Source organism: Podarcis filfolensis, assembly GCF_964270895.1.
Source record: "Podarcis filfolensis genome assembly, chromosome: 11".
NCBI lineage: Eukaryota > Metazoa > Chordata > Lepidosauria > Squamata > Lacertidae > Podarcis > Podarcis filfolensis.
Window position 1 is genome coordinate 30,438,206 of NC_139613.1, and position 18,851 is coordinate 30,457,056.

Consider the following 18,851-nt stretch of genomic DNA (forward strand, 5'->3'; position numbering starts at 1 on the left):
TTAGACACCCCTCCTCCCACGAGGCTCCGCGACTCAAATAAAACAACGGCCTTTCCCCCTCTTCTGTGACGAAATCCAACGGTTCCCGCCCCCTCCTATAATCTCCACAATAGGCTTTTTTGGCGCGGGAGAGGGGCGGGGCCGACGAACGGCGCGAGGCCGGTCGCGTGGCTCTCCGAACGGCTGCTGAGGGGCAAGTGCCCAGTCTCGAGGCCGGGATGCCGCGGGGGCGAAGCAGGCCCGGCCCAAGCGGCGGGGCCCGCGGGCAGCCGGTGCTAAGCAAGTTCTTCCAGGCGGCGGGATCCCTCCGGGCAACCGCTTCCTCCTCGGCTGCCGCTGCCGCCGCCGCCGCCGCCACCGCCGAAGAGGAGGAGAGAAGCGAGGGCTGTATGGCGGCTGCAGGGGTTGCTCCGCACACGGTGCGCACCTTGACTGTGGTGGGAAGCGGGTGGCGGCGTTGGGTGGCTGAGCCTGACTTGACGTACATCCTCCTCAAAGCACATTTCCCTCCCCGCCTTCTAATCTTTCAATCCTATTTCGCGGCGCAGGAAAAAGCGACCCCTTCTTCGCCCCCCCCCCCCGACGTCCCTACAGGCAGCCGCAGTTCGAGCAGGGGCCTCTTCAGTACTTCCAAGAACTAGGGTTCCCTCTCAGCCTTGTTCTTTGAGCAGGGCTTGGTTCTCTAGGGTGCTCTGCATTCGTGCCCTTGGGTGCGCTGACGAGCCAAACGCGAGGATAGACTTGTAGGCTGATGCAGCTTGACTTGCTCAGAGGGCAGCTAGAAGAAATTCACTGAATGTATTGAAAAGAGTTGCTCGTTTTCTTCGACAACCTGTTAAAGGTCGAGTTTGATGCATTTGTATGCCCCCCTATATAAAATAGCTGCTGGTGGTGTTCTTATTACTTTGTATCCCCTCAGCTCTGTGCTCTGTGTTGGGGAACGGGCGCTGGTTGGGAGCATGCAATGAAATTTATTGGTTGAAAGATTCAGGGCAGACACAGCAAACGGGTTAAACAAACTCAACAGTTGCATTGAAGACTTTTAACCACGATTGTTAAAAGAAAACTCCAGGTTCAGAGGCAGTATGCTACTGAATACTAGGGAGCAAAAGATGGAGTGTGCCTTCAACCCCTGTTTGTGGTCTTGGCAGAAAAAGCTAGTTGACCACTGCTAAATGTAACTTTGAGCTGATCAATCAGGGCTGTTATGTTCCATTCAGGAACTCATACAGGAAGAAATACTTTTTTCTGATAGCTAATAAGTTATGTGTATTAAGCTGTGTATATGTGTGATTGGACAAATGAACTTGATAGTGCCGCAGGGATTTGAACCCAGCTGTTTTCTTCTGATGCAAAACAGGGAGTGTAGGTTTACATCACACCTTTTAGCCCTGTGACTGTTTTAAGTCTGGATTACCCAATGTGCCCTGTTGATAGAATTGTAGAGTCGGAAGGGACCCAGAGGGGCCATCTAGTCCAACCCCCTGAAATGCAGGAATCTCAGCTAAAGCATCCATGGTAGATAGCCATCTAACCTGTGCGTAAAAAACTCCAAGGAAGGAGAGTCTGTGGAGTAGCTACCCTCCAGTGCAGGAGAAAATGCAGTGCAGGCTACCCTCTAGTGCAGCTTGCTCCATCTTCCATGTGACAGCCCTTTAGATATTTGAAGATGGCTATCATATAACCTTTCAGCCTCCTCTTTTCCAGGCTAAACATACCTAACTCCCTCAACTATCCCTCATAAGGCTTGGTTTCCATACCTTTGATTATCTTGGTCACCTGCCTCTGCACATGTTCCAGCTTGTCAGTATTCTTAAATTGTGATGCCCAGAACTGGACACCACAGTATTCCAGGTGTGGTCTGACCAAGGCAGAATAGAACAGTACTATTACTTCTCTTGATCTGAAATCAGAAGTATGTTGCTGCACCACAATTCCAATCGTCCCTGATCATTAACCCTGCTGGTTGAGGTTGATGTGAGCTGTATTTCAAGATAATCCGGAGGTCACCACATTGGCTATCTTGGGTTTATGTGATTTTGGCACATCAGGTCTCTTATTTGTAGCCAGTCTCAGAGGGTTCTTGAGAATGCATACAAATGAGAAAAACATAAGCATGTTTTCTTGTTGAATTAAGTGAGGTTTCAATTAAAGTAAATGTGTTTTTAAGATAGGAATGACAAATTGCAACACATTTTGCAAATATAAAATGCTGTAGGAATTATTGTTATATGAGCCTTGTGGAATTTGAAGACATTTTTATTTCTCCAGGCCTGTGAAAGGGGATTGATATATTTAGGTACTGTAGTCTTTATAGTTGTCATTTTAATTATTGTATTTTGTGCATGATTTTATTTAATTTCATTTTCTTATGGCATCCTGGGCATCCTTTGAGGAGGAACAGCAAGATATATTTTGATAAAACCAATAAAAGAAGTTTCAGTTTACTGCTATCTGTCAGGAAGACTGCAGATGTTACTGTTCATTTAGTACATTCCTCTGGTGAGAGGCAGTAAATGTGAGTTTAAGGCTCACTCCTAATCACACTCTGGATAGACTGTCCCATTCTAAAATTTACTTGTTTTTTAGTGGTATGGTAAAATTAGTTTGGATTTTCATACTGTATCATTGATTTCTGTCATTTTATATGACAACGAAAGATAAAAATCTAATGATTAACATATTTTAGTTGGTAAATAAATACTGGGGCACACATTGCACTCCAAAGTTAAATGTGTAGGGTATAATGGATTGTGTGGTTACTGCATAGAAACATAGCTAACTTTTCATTTCACCTTATGGTCTTATCAGAGAGATTTTATTACTGCAGTTTATATCTCCTTTTTCCCAAGATGCTCAAGAACCCTCTTTTATTCTTACAGCAACCCTGTGAGGTAGGTTAGGCTGATAAACTAATGAGCTTCATTGCTGGGTATGGATTTGAACCTTGGTCCCTCGGGTCCTAATCCAGTACTAACCGTTGCACCACCCTGTCTCTCATAACTGTGCCCAGGCTTTATTATTATTATTATTAAAGATTTTCTTGATTTACAAAAGTGTGTGCAATGTCTCTCTCTCGTATATTCCACCCCCCCCAATGTAACATTTTTACAAGTCAGTTTCATTTGTTGAGACATTGGGAAGAAAAGGGGGAAAGAAGTGGAGGGGGGAAAAGATGAGTGGGGGTGGGGGTCGGGTGGCGCTGTTTCTATTTTACTTACTATATGTAGGGTTTGGTGTCAGCGTTGCTTGCAGGTTCTTTGCTGTTCACTTGTGTTCCTTTGGTGGTGAGAGAGGTTGGGGTTGGCCTAGGGTGTGGTTGTGCCCAGGCTTTTGTCTAAATTACTGACATTTGGGGGTGAGGGCAAAAGGACTGCCAGTTATGTCCTGGCAGCTGACTGTCAGATACAGCCTGCTAAATCTTGCAGGCTGATAAACCTTGCATGTTCAACTTTTAAAAATTTTGGACTGTATTCTATCTTTTGGAAAAAAGAAGCGATGGTAAAAACTTTGTTTTAAATGAAAACTAAAATCTGAGACTTGTTGGAAAGACTTGTGGGTCTTTCACCAGTCATACTGTAGAGATACATTGGGTTGTATCCAACATTAGTCATACTCAGACCTATTGAAATCAGGTTTCAGTGGACCTTCATGAGTATGACTAATGTTGGATATCACCCATTGATTTCAGTGGGTCTAATTTCAAATAATTTTACTGTAAGAGTTCATGATAGTTTGTTCTGAATCTTTGATTGTTCTCTACTTATCTTCAAACTGATTCCAGAGTCCAAACAGACTGAAACTGTTTGAAATAACATTTTGCAGACTCATGAACCTGATGGGAAAAAGAGAAGAGTTGTGAACCAAGAACATGCGGACAAATGTTCAAAACTTCTGCAGAGTAGAAGAAGAGAAGAGGTCGATAGAGTGAGTACTCTGAACACTGGTAAGTTTTCAGTAAAGTAGCTGGTCATAATTAAAATCAAGAATTAAATAAAGGTAAAGGTAAAGGACCCCTGACAGTTAAGTCCAGTCGCAGACGACTTTGGGGTTGCGGTGATCATCTCGCTTTACAGGCCAAGGGAACCGGTGTTTGTCTGCGGACAGTTTTTCCGGGTCATGTGGCCAGATGACTAAGCCACTTCTGGCACAACAGAACACTGAAACCAGAGCAGTGCACGGAAACGCCATTTACCTTCCCGCCAGAGCGGTATCTATCTCCTTGCACTTTTTTTAGCGTGCTTTCGAGCTGCTAGGTTGTAATGCTACATCACGAACATCCTCAGATACGTATTTGAGGCAGAGAGCTGAGGGATGGAGAGCATGACTGCCTCCATCCCAAGCAGAAAGGGAGAGTGGAGGGGAAGAGGAAATAAGCCTTACTTTCTCCCTCTTTGCAGAAGGGGGCATGTAACATTGCAGAGCCTGCTCTAGTAATTTAGAACTCTCTGGTCCTTAACCCATTCACATGCTAACTAGCATTGTTAGGTTTACTGCAAATCCCCCACAATAGGAACATATGAAGCAGTCTTTCACAGTCCAGTGATTGGTTCATCTTGCTCATTATTTTCTATTCTAATTGGTCATTACTTTCCAGGGTTTCAGATTAGAGAATTTCCCAGCCTTACCCAAAGATGCTGGGAATTAAACCTGGAATCTTACGCATGCAAAACATAACATGTTTTCTACCACCGAGCTACATGTACTGAGTCTGAGACCTTCTCCTGACCTGCCTATGCATAGATGTGAAGGGGGGAAATTGTGGATATGATAGACTCTTTACTTAGCTGATAAAACCCATAATGCATTATATTTAGTACTTATAACTTATTAATATTAACAACAGCATATTGTATTAGAAGCATTGTTATTTCAGTTACTAATAATGTAGCACCATCAGTATGAATAGCACAAGAGTACAAGAGGACAGGTCCTTGTCCCGAGAGAACTTGCAACCTGAAATTTGACATAGAGGAAGCAGAATGGAAAGTAAAGTAAAGGGAGGCATAGACATGTAAGCAATATGAGGTGATTTCACCTGCACATGCTTAGGGTTAGTAACATTCTGATGTGGGTTTTGATGAGGTATTTGAACAAAAGACTACATAGATGTTATCAGGCAGTTCCAAGCAGTGGGGATAGAGCAGAGGACCTTGGATGATGGACGGTGGTGGAACCAGAGAACCAAAGATCACAGGCAGGAGTGAGAGAAAGGGTAACACAGAGGACATTGAAAGTTTGGGCAAGAAGCTTTTGCTAGATCTGGGAGCAGACAGGAAGCCAACATAGATATATAAGGAGTGATGTCATGTGCAGAGTGACCGGAGGGCTGATTGCCTTTGCTGAGTGGGGCAGAGGAATACTAGAATCATAGAATTGTAGAGTTGGAAAGGACCCAGAGGGTCATCTAGTCCAACCTTCTCCAATGCAGGAAGGGCCATATTCTTGCAGTGTTATAAAGGACCATGTATTTGCAATGCTGTAAAGGGAGAAGTGACTCAACTTGACTGCAGAGTGAATATGGAGAACAAATGAGAGAGAGGAGCCATAGACAATGTCATCCTGTGTGCCTTTTAAACATGATGGTAACACTGTCCTTGGATAAGGAAAACTTATGTGGGGAAGAAAGCTTGGGAGGGAAAATAAGAAATTTGACCTTGGGCATGTTGAGTTTGAGGTGAAAATCTTTTGTTTGTTTATTTGTTTGTTTATATTTGCTGACAAAGGAGAGCCAAACAAATCTACCAGTTCCCAAATATGTTTAGAAACCTTAGATAAACTACGAAAGTTCTCTTTCAATTTGGAGCGTCCAAGAAAAAGAATTCATTCGGAGACTCTTCATGGAAGTCACTCTGTGGATTTAAGCAAGTACCAGCATTCTGTGGTTGGAAACAATGGTATAAGTGGCTCTCAACATTCTCACGACAATAACAAGGCAAGTAGTCCCCACCCTGCCCCACAGTACTTTTACATTCAGTTTTTAAAAATATGTTATTTGTGTGTTTCTTCATGAATTAGGCCACCAGCCCTTCCAAATGCAAGCAGCGGTGAATACTGGCAGCATAATATTTCTAAATCTGGAGACAGACTGTTCTGTGTTTCAAGTTAGAGCTCAGATTGAATGGGATGACTGTGGTTACAGTACAGAGGAGTCAGTAAGAGAGAGAGTTTTGCTTCAACATTCACTCACTTGATCTCAAATTGCTTTTAAGTTCTCCATTTAAAAATATGGGTATGATGCATTAATAAGGAAAATTGCTGATAAAAAACCTGTGTGTGATTTTACATTGACTTTACAGTTAATTGATTCTGTGGCTGATGGTTCGCTAGAGAAGACAATGAGCTGAAAGCCAGTTATTCATGAAGACATTTTAAAGTACATAGCTAGTGGAAAGATAACGCCCTTGTATATTTATCATAATTTAGTAATGTGCCAAAAAGCATTATTATGAATCAAATAATCGTTAATCCTAAAGGTATGTGATGATTTCCAAATTCAGTTTATGTGGTTGTTAATCCTTCTTGATAGTGGCAGAGTTTTCTTGAAAACTAAGCAAAGGGTAGGCAACCTTTTTCAACCCAGGGGCCACATTTCCTATTGGACAACCTTCTGAGGTCCACATGCCAGTTATGCAAGGGCATAATAGAGCCAGATAAAAAAGCATTTAAAGAAATTGCAGAATATGACTGGTGAGGCAAATATCCTAGGAAGAAGGGGTGTAGCCTAGGGAGAATCGTGAGGACCAGACAGAGGGACCTACAAAGCAACATTCAGATTCTGGACCTAAAGTTCTCCACCCCTAGATTAAGCCATTAGTTTTCCAGATTTTATAGATTCAGATTGGTAATGATCAGTTCATGACTAGTTTTTCTTTATAGAACATCTAACAGACTTTGGGTTGTGTTCAAATATTTTTTACTTGCAACAAACCCATTAAAATTAATAAACATGGCTAACTTAAGTCTAAGAATTTCAATGGGTCTGCTCTGAATAATGGTTAGCTTAATACAACCCTTTACGTTGCAATATTTTCACTACACATCTGAAAAATTTCATATTTTAGTCTTCAGGTGATCTATGTAAAAAACGATTTAGGGGACCAGCTTTCATAAACTGGAAAAAGAGTTTTTTTATATACCAGCATTGAATAACAAAGATACAATATGCAAACAAGGAAGCTGGTAAAAATGTGTTGTGGGCTAGAACATTTTGTTGAAGTATTTTGGGAATTCATCTTACTGCCTTGTCAAACTTTCTATTTCTGATTTCATGTTGGAGCCAGACTTGCCACCTTATCACTGATTTATGGGCTGGGAAGGAAGTAAGTTTTAAAGTTAAAATGTTGGGTTGGAATTCAAACTTGGGTGGAATACTAGATTCGCTTATTATTTCTTGCTGGAAAATGTGACATCTAATGAAGTGAATCATACTGTTTTTACTAACTGTGTAATTGTGTTTTTCTTCATTCTTGCTTGATCTCTTCTGCTCACAGGAAGAAATGTGTCTAGATAAAAGCCAATTTTCTTCCTCTGATTTGAGTTTGGAAAACACTCAATATGCAACTGATACTACTCTTAAAAAAAGAAGCAAAAGTGTGTATACACCCCTTGAGCTCCAGTTTCTAGAAATTAAAAATCAGTATAAGGATGCTATTTTGTGTGTTGAGTGTGGTTACAAGTACAGATTTTTCGGAGAAGATGCAGAGGTAAAGGACTTCTATCAACCACATTGTTTTACAGTTACACACTGTTGCTATTAACATATTGTGCATGATCTCTGTAAAGTATATGCAGAAGGTGCAATGTGAAGTCAAAAAGCATCCAAACATACTTAAACCTAAGTAGGAACAGCCATGCAAATCTGTTGGAAGAGGTGTGACCACAGCAATTGCATGTGGATTTCAGGGCCTGGAGGAACTCTGCTGTGCCTAATGCCATGTAAAAGGCTATTTATTGAAAAGTATGTCTGTAGCCCAGATCTTTGCAAGTTAGAATGCTGGTACTTCTGCATAATCTTGTAGTTAAAAAAAATAAATCACAATATTTGCCTAGAACAGAATTTACAAATCATTAAAACTGATTTTAAATTTAGCATGTATTTGCCTCCTTTGAGCTCATATTGCTTGATAAAAATTAATATTGTTAATAGCTAGTAATATGTTAACCAGGTCACATTTTTCTTTCTGTTTTTAGGAGACTTTTAAAAAAATGTTGACTCCTATTAGTTTTATGGGTAGCTGCTCATTAAATGCTAAATAGACACAAGTTCAGTGGTAACTGTAGGCTGTTATAATAAATTGCTAATAATTGTCATGTTTTATAGATTGCTGCTAAGGAGTTGAACATCTTTTGCCATAAAAATCACAACCTTATGACTGCCAGCATACCAACTCACAGATTATTTGTTCATGTTCGGCGTCTCGTAGCAAAGGGTTATAAGGTTTGGCTCTATAATAAGTTATCTAACTCTTTATTTTTATCTGAGCTTATGTTTCACAGCTATATTATATAATTTCACTTTATTAGTAGAAAAGAAAAAATAGTTTCCAAAATAATTCTCTTCACCCACTTCAGTATTTTCTTTTCTTTTTTCTTTTCTTTGTTTGTTTATTTGTACCTGGGAGTCACAATTAGGCTGAACCAAAGCTGCATGCCTAGTTTTATGTGTGCTCTTGAAAACATCAGTGTGTGCCTCTCATTTTCATTGATTTTTTTTATTTTTGAACCTATGGTTGTTTGGGGCCCTTTTGTTCTCTTGCTGTTTTTGCTTTTAACATTTTTCACAGTTATGTCTTTGGTCTTGTTTGCCATTACTTCTGTTTAATTTGATTGGCTGTAACAACCAGTGCCACATGTTTTATGGATGTCTGTGGCATCTTCACATAAGGTTTCCAGACAGCTCTGGGGGATTTTCTGGCAGCTATGACTTGCACTACTGTCAAAGCTCTAGCCAACCTTTGCAACATCCAGATAGCTAGGGCTGTTGACACAATTGCGTCTGAGTGGCCTCTCCATCTTTGTGGAGCATGCTTGGCTTTATTAAGGCAAGGAAACAAGCTGAGAGACAGCTTGAAGGGCTTTATTTTTGTTAAATAAATCCTGACATGTGTAATATGCCATGTGTTGTTATTCACCTGAGATTTATTTACCCAATTTTAAGATCTGCTAAGGAACAGATGATTGTTATTATGTCCTGATACGAAAAACCACAATTCAAAGAAGGTGTACGCTCTTTTTCTCATGACTGTATGTGAGTTTCAGTAGCTAGTTCAACTACATGATATGTCCTGACTTTGGATGGCACGTTAAAATTAAAGAATAATTCGTTCAGCTGTATAATTGTGGTGTTTTAGTAGTCCTTTCATATATTCTTACTTTATTCCTCTTTTGATCCTTCTGCATTGAATGGTGAACTGTTACATTGAAAAGAGAATGAATCATTGTTCCTTCACTTAAATATGTCATATATCTTTGTATATTGCATTTCCATACCCATCCATAATGTAACAAAGTTAAAATTTTATGCTTATTTTACTTTCATATTATTTGTTGGTTTAGGTATTTGTTTTTCGTGCAGGTAGGAGTTATAAAACAAATGGAAACAGCTGCTTTGAAGGCTGTTGGAGAAAACAGAAGCTCTCTCTTTAGCAGACAACTAACTGCACTGTATACAAAATCTACAGTTCTTGGAGAAGATATCCTTGTAATTCATAAATGAGGTTGCAATCCAGTACTCACTTACCTGGGAAATAAGGCCCATTGAACTTAATGAAACTTGCTTTCTAGTAGACATGTATAGAATTGTGCAGTAATTCTAATACTCCCTTGGCAGTAGACAATTGGTTCTATATTAATGTGCACACTCTTTCTCTCTCTTTGTGCCCAAGGTTTCTTGAGTGTTCTCAAATGGCATTGCATTCAATCCACAGTGACACACGTTATATAGCTCTGTGATGTGGCCACTTTTGTAATACATTATTTATCCATCTCAAAAAGACTGTCATAAAACTAGAGTTAGATAACTAAAACTATCAAAGGGGGTGGTTTGAAGTGTTTGTGAAAAGGTTAAACGTTTGGACCTCTTTAGTTTAGAAAAAAGACAACCAAAGGATAGATGTTTATAAAGCAAATTGTGTGGATAGATAGGTTTTCTCTCTTGAACTTTTAGAATTCAGGATAACCCAATGACCCTTACTGAAGTGAAAGCCATGGGCCTACAATTTTAAACTTTCTTACCTGGGAGTAACCCACATTTAATTCAGTAGGTCTTACATGGTTAGGCTTGCACTGCTAGGCATGCTTAGAGTAGACCCACTGAAATCAGTGGGTCCCATTAACTTAAGTCCCATTAATGTTAGTGGGTATGCTGTAAGCATGACTTTGCCTGGCTTCAATCCAAAAACATGCTTCACACAGTGGACTAACTGAGCTGTAACAATCTTTATCCAATGTAGTATGATTTATTATTTTAATTGCTTTATCTAAAAACGAGGTAGAGAACTAGTTTTCCTTAAGATTTTTTAAATGTGAATCCTCTGCGGATGTTCGACAATGCTATGGAAGCTGAAGAAATATCTGATGTCTGTGATAATTATCTCCTGTGCGTGTCTGAAAGCAAAGACAGCTTAAGAAACAAGAGCCGGGAAAATGTTGTCATAGGCATAGTGGTAAGTAACCTTGAATATTTTCTGTAGCCTTTTATACTCTTTGAGATGCATGGGCTTCTGCTTTAATAACAGTTCACCTCCATATGTGTAAATAAGTATTTAGTTTTTATTATCTTTTTTTTTTAGGCGGCTCAGCCTACTACAGGAGAAGTTATTTATGACAGTTTTCAAGATTCTGTAGGCCGTATAGAGTTGGAAAGTTTAATTTTACGCCTGCAGCCTGTTGAGATTATTCTTCCTGCAGATGTGTCAGATCAAACTGAAAAACTTATCAATACTGTGACTTCTGTAAGGTACGCTTCTATGTAACAGATACATTTGATATTTTTATTTGGACACTGGTACCAGGTCCTGAACTAGACCAAGGCAACAATGGGAAGAAAAACTGAACTGGAAGCCTTGGACAAGTGAAAATATGCTAAGTTAAAAATAAATGGAAATGATTTGTCTTGTCTTCAATGGCAAACTGCAGCTTGCTGTAGCAGTTGGGTTCACTGTTTTCGTTGTCCAAATAATATTTTATTAAGTTTTCCTTTTTTCCCTTTGTTACAATCAAATAAAATCATGTCATCACATACATCTTTGCTCAAACTGAGCATCGACTTCCCCTCCCACTCCTTGGCTTCCATAGATATTCACATTCATCTTAGCATTTCTATATTCCCCTATTTACCTTCTTTATGTGCTTAAAAAAACCCTGATATTTGCAAACAGGTGTCAAGTCTTAACCTTATAAAATATTTTAAGTCAGTCCTGCAAACGTTTTCAAATGTTTACAGTGTTCCTTCATATATTGTAAAAATTTACTCCAGTCCTTTTCAAACAGTTCGTCATGCTGGTTTCGGATGTTCCCCGTCAGCTTCGCCAGTTCTGCTTATTCAGTCATCTTAGTCTGCCATTCTTCCAATGTTGGAAGTTCCTGCTGCTTCCATTTCTGGGCTAAAAGTGTTCTCGCTGCAGTGGTAGCATACATAAATATGCTTATGTCTTTTTTGGGATTTTTTTCTTCTGTTATACCCAGTAAGAAAGCCTCTGGTTTTTTGCTAAAAGTATTTTAAAAAACCTTTTTCAATTCATTATATATCATATCTTTCTAGGCTTTGGTCTTAGTACGCATCCACCACATATGAAAGAAATTCCCTTCCTTCTCCTTGCATTTCCAACATACCTTATCTTGAGTTGGGCTCACTGTAGTCAAGCGACAGCAATGGGTTTGGGATTCCATAGGATCTTGGGCTGGCTCAGCCCCTCCCTTCCCCTCCCAGAATGCCCTGTATTGGAGTTTCTGCAGGCTTCTGCTTGTGCCATTGGGAGCTACTTTAATCAGCCCATAGTTTTGACAGGTGGGAAGGGAGCTCTAGGCTGAAAAAGTGATCATTCTGTGAGTACAGGTCAGCAGGGCTGTTTTGGACTCAGTAGAAGGAGACCTCCATCCCATCCAACACCCACCAAGTGTGATGGATTGGGTGCTTCAATGGTTGTCTTAATGTTGTTTGTGGTTGCATCCCTGAGTTCAGAAGCTGTCGTTTGTGTCTAATTCTCAGTGGTTTTGAAGTGGGTTTGTGAAGGACAAGAATAATCCACCTATTCTTTAGTGATAATGCTGTATTATTTTCATGTTATATGTATATTATTTGCATACTGGTAACCTCTAGCAATTGAATTACAAATTATTTTCTTCATAGGCTAAATGTGCTATAATTCAGTTCAGGATCTTTTTGTTGTTTGGTATTTATTTTACATCTTTCTTGATAGTAATAATGTGTGTTCCTTATTAATACTGATGCTTGATACTTTACAATGATTTCTTTCTGTCATCCGTCTGGATCACTAAATGATCTGTGAAGTGGGCTTAGGAATGCATCACTTGGTGATGGAAGTAAAATGACTTTTTATGCTTATGAAGTGTGTTATTGGAAGATGCATTAAAGCATGCGTGCACCTGAATAATTTGTGGAGACCAAATGTGTACACTATGAATTTGAGTCAGTTTTCTAATCTGCTACAGGCATAGGTACTAAATCTATTAAAGAATTTTAAAAGTCATTGTTTATTTTGTTCTAATAGCTGTGAATGATTTGATACTAACAGATGGTGGCCTGCTGTTTAAAAATTAGTCTGTTGCATTCCAGCATGCCAGTTAATGTAGCTGTGAGATGAAATCCACTTTTCCCTGGTTTTAGCAGTTAGGAGCACCCAAGCATTCACTGTTCTGTGTTTGGTAATCACTGTTTGCATCATGTTCTAACCTTCCATACCTTTTCTAGAAAAAATTAATGTTTTAAAATAATTGTTTTAAATTAAAATGTAAGAATAAATTTTGAAATCTCCTTTCTGCCTTTGAGATGACTTCCATATAGATTTAGATGGGTTCCTAGTGAAGGAAGTGCAGCAGCAGAGGCAGAGCATGATGTGTGACTGTATGGGTTCACTGGATATATCTGCATCTTTCCCTCCCCTCCAAGCATATTGTTAATGTTCAATGAATAATCAATACTAATTAATGAATGAAACTGATTTTTATAATCAGTTGTCTGATGTTTATAAACTTATGGCTTCTGTTAAATTATATTAAAGTTTTATTCAGGGGAATAACATTACAAACCTGTGTTATTTGATAAGCTCCTTAACTGATAGCAGCTAGATTTTTTTCACCTCTAGTAGCCCGTAGGAAGGAGTATTAATAGACCAACTTTCAAGGTTAAATGGATGTAATTGGGAATTCAAAATCACCACCCAAATGCTTTAGTGTTTTGAACAGAAAAATTACATAACAAACTGGTTTACCATGATAAACTCTTTGCCACTAGAGGGTCCTATAGGGTTTCATATTCATCAATGCACTCCATAACTCTCGTTCTTCTCCTTCTAAATATTTTCTATAGGAACAATCCCTTCAAAATTAAGACATTATTAAGTCACTTGTTTCAACTGAGGAAATGTAAACATTTGTTTATATACAGTAAAGATTACTAGCTTACCCTTTGAAAACTTTCCAAAATGTCTTACACAACATGATAATAAAAAAAGTATTATAAAAATATGCAAATAAAAGTAGTTTTCAAAATAGCAGACAGTTAATGAGATAAAACTCCCATTTAAAATGCTAGGGAAAAGTATATTACATAATTAATTGATTGATTAATTAATTAATTAATTAATTACTTTTACATCCCACCTTTCCTCTGAGGATTCCAAGGTTATGAACATGATTACGTATACCCACCCCCACAACAAGTCTAGGAGGTAGGTTTGATTGAGAGGCAGTGACTGGCTGAAGGTCACCCAATGAATTTCATGGCTGAAGATATTTTAATACAGTGGTACCTCGGGTTACATACGCTTCAGGTTACATGCGCTTCAGGTTACCGACTCCGCTAACCCAGAAATAGTACCTCGGGTTAAGAACTTTGCTTCAGGATGAGAACAGAAATCATGCTCCGGTGGCGCAGCAGCAGCAAGAGGCCCCATTAGCTAAAGTGGTGCTTCAGGTTAAGAACAGTTTTAGGTTAAGAACGGACCTCCGGAATGAATTAAGTACTTAACCCGAGGTACCACTGTATTGGTCTTCCATGTCGTAGTCTGACACTCTTATACCACACTGACTCTTTGTATGCAAAGTTCCATATCTTGAGGATAAAATCATAAAATTGTACAGCTGGAAGGAACCACGAGAGTCATCTAGTTTTGGTAAAATCTTGATGTAGAACTGCTTGGAGCAATGGAAGTGGGATTACAATCAGTGTCTAATTCATGGGTCATTTTATTTGACAATATAAACATACCTTCTTTTTTTATGTGTCTGGGGCATTAACTTTCTTAGGGGGTTGCTTCCCCTGGTTATTATCCTTTGATGATCTTTTATAACTCTGGTAACACAACTAAATGTATGATAAATCCAACTTACTCTTCTACAAGTCAAAGACTAGGTTATTGTAATTAAAATGGTTAAAGTAACTTAATGATTTTTACTCTCATTGAATCTTCTAGGTCAGATGATAAACCATAATTTTAGCTGCCAGAGAAATTAACCTCCTAAACCTGCTCCTTCTGGAGAGCTAATTTCAAAAGTATTTCTTGTTTTTTGATAATGTGCTTCACCATACCTAGTTGGGAATAACTTCAATATGTTCTGAGTGCAAGAAGCCTACGTGATTTAAAGTTAGTAGAAGGTTCTTTTGCTCAATCTAAGGTTTATCCCCTTTTTAATCCATTTCAAACTCTTTCCTCTAAATAGCCTTTCCTCTTAAGTGCTGGCAGTGACTACTCTCACTGCCTTGTTTGTTACTTTTGTGTCCAAGGCCTGTCTTGTTGCAGCATATCCACGATGATTGGATGTCAGTGAATCTCAGCATCAATTATTTGTCTGAGAGTCTCTTAATTTGGTTTGCATTTGCACATTCTGCTGTAACCCTGTTTGAGCCTTCAGGGCAACCCTGTGTTAATGATAGCATCCTTTATTTCAGTGACCTGAAATCATCTAGCCTCCTCAAGATCTGTTTTTTATAACGTAGGTATAATACTACAGTTGACATGAGTATCAGGCCATTCAGCATTGCTACAACCACTGCATATTAATTGTTAGGTATATGTCTTTCCTATTGCTCTAAAATGTAGGAAATGTTCTAATGCGTCTCACTTGCAGTAATTATCTGTGGTCCATGCTTTGCCTGTGTAATGTTCTGCCAGTATTTAGGTACCACCCATACTCAAGGAAGGATTGACTTGCTAACAGTAGGGTGTATGTGTGTGAGAGAGAGAATGTATCCTGTAGGGTGGAGCATTTTCTACTGCTATGTTTTTCCATGGAAACAATCATTGTTTTGTAAAATTAGTAAAAGTATAATGAATGCCAGTTAAATTTGGAAGTTTCAAAATTGTAATTACCTTTCTTTAGGTGTCTGTTTTTTTGGAAGCATGCATGTATTTCTAGTAAAAAATAAATACATAGTTTGGGGGGAGTTGTTAAAATCAGTATATTAGCAGTTTTCACTCCCTCCCTTTTTTCTCAGGATTTTAACAGTATTATTTGTATTAGTATTATTTCTTCAATTTATTACTCAGCCTTCACCATCAGGTCCCAGGGTGAGTTACAACAATTAAAATTCAACAGTAAAAACAGTTGAAACATCTTGTAGTTAAAGGAATAGGTTTGGATCTGAAAACACACATTTCAGGTGTAAAAGGCTATGGAAAAGAGTTATGTCTTCACCATAGGGTGAAAACTGTATAATGAAGGTATCATACACACATCTGTGGAGATGAAATTTCATAGCTTAGGAGAATGTTCTCTTCCTGGGCCTCAGACGTTCAGTCTGAGGATGGTGGAACTGCTAAGAGGTCCCCCTCTGTTGCTTTTAACATGTGAGAGATTCTGTGGACAAGTAGGTAGTCTTATGTGGGGCCTAAGTCATAGAGTTTTAAGTCATTTGGGGCCCCAGAAGCAAGTTATGCTCAAAAACAGGTTATATAATGAAGTGGATACTACTGAGTAGTCATTTATTAAAATATTGACAGGTGTTCCTATGAAAAAATATAGCTTTGGAGTAGAAGTTACTGATTTTCTTCTAAAACCAACTATTTCAGTTCAGCATCCAACTACTTTTGGCTATTGGGAAAACTTTAGAATGGAGATATCCAATGTTGTACCCTCCCAGATGTAATGGGGGCTACAGCTTCCTTTATCCTTAACTGTTGGCCCCGCTGGCGAAAGTGGAGAGCATCATGTTAGGTACTACTGCTTTAAAGATATTAATAGAGCATGTAAAATTGATATGGCAAATATAAATGATAAATATGATCCTAATTGCTAAGAGCACTGGGAATAAAACTTTCCCATGAAATTTGTTTTTTCATAATTTTTGTGAAAACTGTCTTGTTGGATATTAACTGATATTAATATTGTAGTCTTAAACTGTTGTAACCTACCCTAAGATGTCATGGTGAAGGGCAGGCAAAAAATCTAATGAATGATATTTCAATGTGTGTATAATATAATAGGAATAAGACAACTCTGGCCATTGGGAAAACCAATTACTCTATTTTGGATCTCCCTGGTCCTTGGCATTGAATTTTTCCTAACTTTCTGACTTAGCTTTGCACTTAACTGAATTGTTGGCCCTATAGTTTTTCTGCGTTATACCAATAAGTTACATTTCCAGTTTCTAGCAGAGATATCAAGGTAGTACTTTCTGCTAAATGCGAATTATCACTCATAGGTGGGGCATTTATTTTTCTTTATTCTCTATCCCCTCCATAGTGCTCATGTGTTCTCTCTCTTTCTACTCTCATTATCAAGACTATTTGTTTGGAGGTGACACAGGAAGCAGGCAGATAAACAGATTATTCCAGATAGTGTAAGGGCTCAGGCTTCAGTCCTATACATAGGAGTAAATCCCAGTGAAATTGGTGGAACTTATTGCTGAGTAGACATTGCAGTGTAAGTATACAAATGATTGAGAAGCCAGGCCAGATGCTGTATAGGACCAGATTATACCAGTTGTCCCACACTGAGCCAGTAACAGCAGTACTACTTTCTGGCTATCTCAGGCTTTCATTCTAAAAGGTATGACACAAAAGGAAAAGAAATTGGGAAGTATGAAGGGGAAAAAGCAAACTCTGGCACTGTTTCCTAGCTGTAGAGTTTGTGTAACGATCAGTGGGAATGGAAAGATTTCAAGGAGAGGAGAAGCCAAAAGTGGCTGGTCTTTCAACACAGCAGATGTGGAGTCCCTGCAGTCCTATCTCTCCTTTTATGTGTCTAATGGAATGGCTGCTATTGATGGCTTCTGGAGAGGAAGTCTGATGAAGCCCTGCAGTCTCATCTCTATTTTTTTCTCTTGCAGCCCGATGTAGTGAACAAAGTGTCCAGGTCATACTGCTAGAGTCCCTAGTTTGTGTCTCCTGCGTAGTACAGTGGTACCTCGGGTTACATACGCTTCAGGTTACATATGCTTCAGGTTACAGACTCCGCTAACCCAGAAATAGTGCTTCAGGTTAAGAACTTTGCTTCAGGGTGAGAACAGAAATCGTGCTCCGGCAGCGCGGCAGCAGCAGGAGGCCCCATTAGCTAAAGTGGTGCTTCAGGTTAAGAACAGTTTTAGGTTAAGTACGGACCTCTGGAACGAATTAAGTACTTAACCCAAGGTACCACTATAATGAGAAAGGGAGTGAGTACAAGGCACAAAGTAACTCTTGTTGTAGTTGTCTTTTCCCCCCCTTCAGGAATCTTTATTTGCGATTTCCCAGTTTTTAAAAAATAATAGTAGACTTGCAGTGACAAAATCTGCAGCAGTCCTCCACTTCTGTTTACCAGTGCCTTGAAAAGTCACTAATACAGAAATGGAAAGGAGGAATTATCTGTTAATGACCTCACAATGCAATATCCTAATTGCTGAGATAAGGATATACGAGTGTATTACTGGCAGTTGGATAACTCTGTTCTACCTGTGTCAGGAGATAACATGGCTCAAACTAGCAATCTTTCAATTTGTGTGTGGCTGCCCTGTGTGATGAGCAACTGAACTTCATGTTAAGGCATCTGCCTAAGGTGTATCTTCAAGTCCAGAACTGAACCTGCCCTCCGAGACTGGTTATTAGATGCTCTTGAACAGGAATGACTATAAGAATATTTTCTGTTTGAATTAAATTTTGCCCAAGCAATCACCTAATCATGGCTGGACAGGTTTATGCATTTATCAAGCCCAATTGTTAAGAATATAAGAGCCCTACTGGATGTGACTGATGGCCCATTTATCCCAGCATCCTTTTCTCATAGTGATCAAACAGATGACTATGAAAAAGTTCAAGGAGGACATCAGTGCAAAAGCACTCTTTCCACTTGTGATGAAGCTGTATCCCAGTTTCCCAGCATGGGTACACAGACATATACTGAAGGTGGACCATTACTGTCATGCCTGTGTTTTGTCTGTGACTGTCAAGCACCCCTTGATCCATTTTTCAGAATTCACTAAAATAACTTATTAGCAGTGTGTACACAGTAATTCTTCTAACCCTTAATATCGGAAATGAGGTGACTTAAAGAAAAGCTCCTTAATAAAAGAAGAATCTGATCAGTTATTTAAATACCTAAAATCCAGATTTGTAGTCTTAATTGATGTGAATTTAACTTTTAATTTTCTAGAGGACTGGAAAGGTTTGGCCTCCTACCAGAGGGAGTTATTT

The 18,851-nt window shown here is 39.0% G+C and overlaps 1 protein-coding gene across 3 annotated transcripts in view; it reads left to right on the top strand.

The window, feature by feature from the left end:
* The window catches only part of MSH3 (mutS homolog 3), a 69,402-nt gene that overhangs the window by 16,935 nt on the left and 33,616 nt on the right, over window positions 1-18,851 (top strand). The window contains exons 1-9 of one of the 3 annotated variants that reach the window (XM_083577356.1): window positions 211-419; window positions 2,853-2,894; window positions 3,826-3,946; window positions 5,727-5,939; window positions 7,498-7,706; window positions 8,324-8,440; window positions 9,578-9,695; window positions 10,525-10,667; window positions 10,794-10,960. In XM_083577356.1, the coding sequence (XP_083433482.1) occupies window positions 219-419; window positions 2,853-2,894; window positions 3,826-3,946; window positions 5,727-5,939; window positions 7,498-7,706; window positions 8,324-8,440; window positions 9,578-9,695; window positions 10,525-10,667; window positions 10,794-10,960 (1,331 nt within the window). In that variant the 5' untranslated portion in view covers window positions 211-218. Of the gene's footprint in view, window positions 1-210; window positions 420-2,852; window positions 2,895-3,825; window positions 3,947-5,726; window positions 5,940-7,497; window positions 7,707-8,323; window positions 8,441-9,577; window positions 9,696-10,524; window positions 10,668-10,793; window positions 10,961-18,851 lie in introns of those variants that run through there. The other 2 variants (XM_083577357.1, XM_083577358.1) reach the window with 2 other exon arrangements.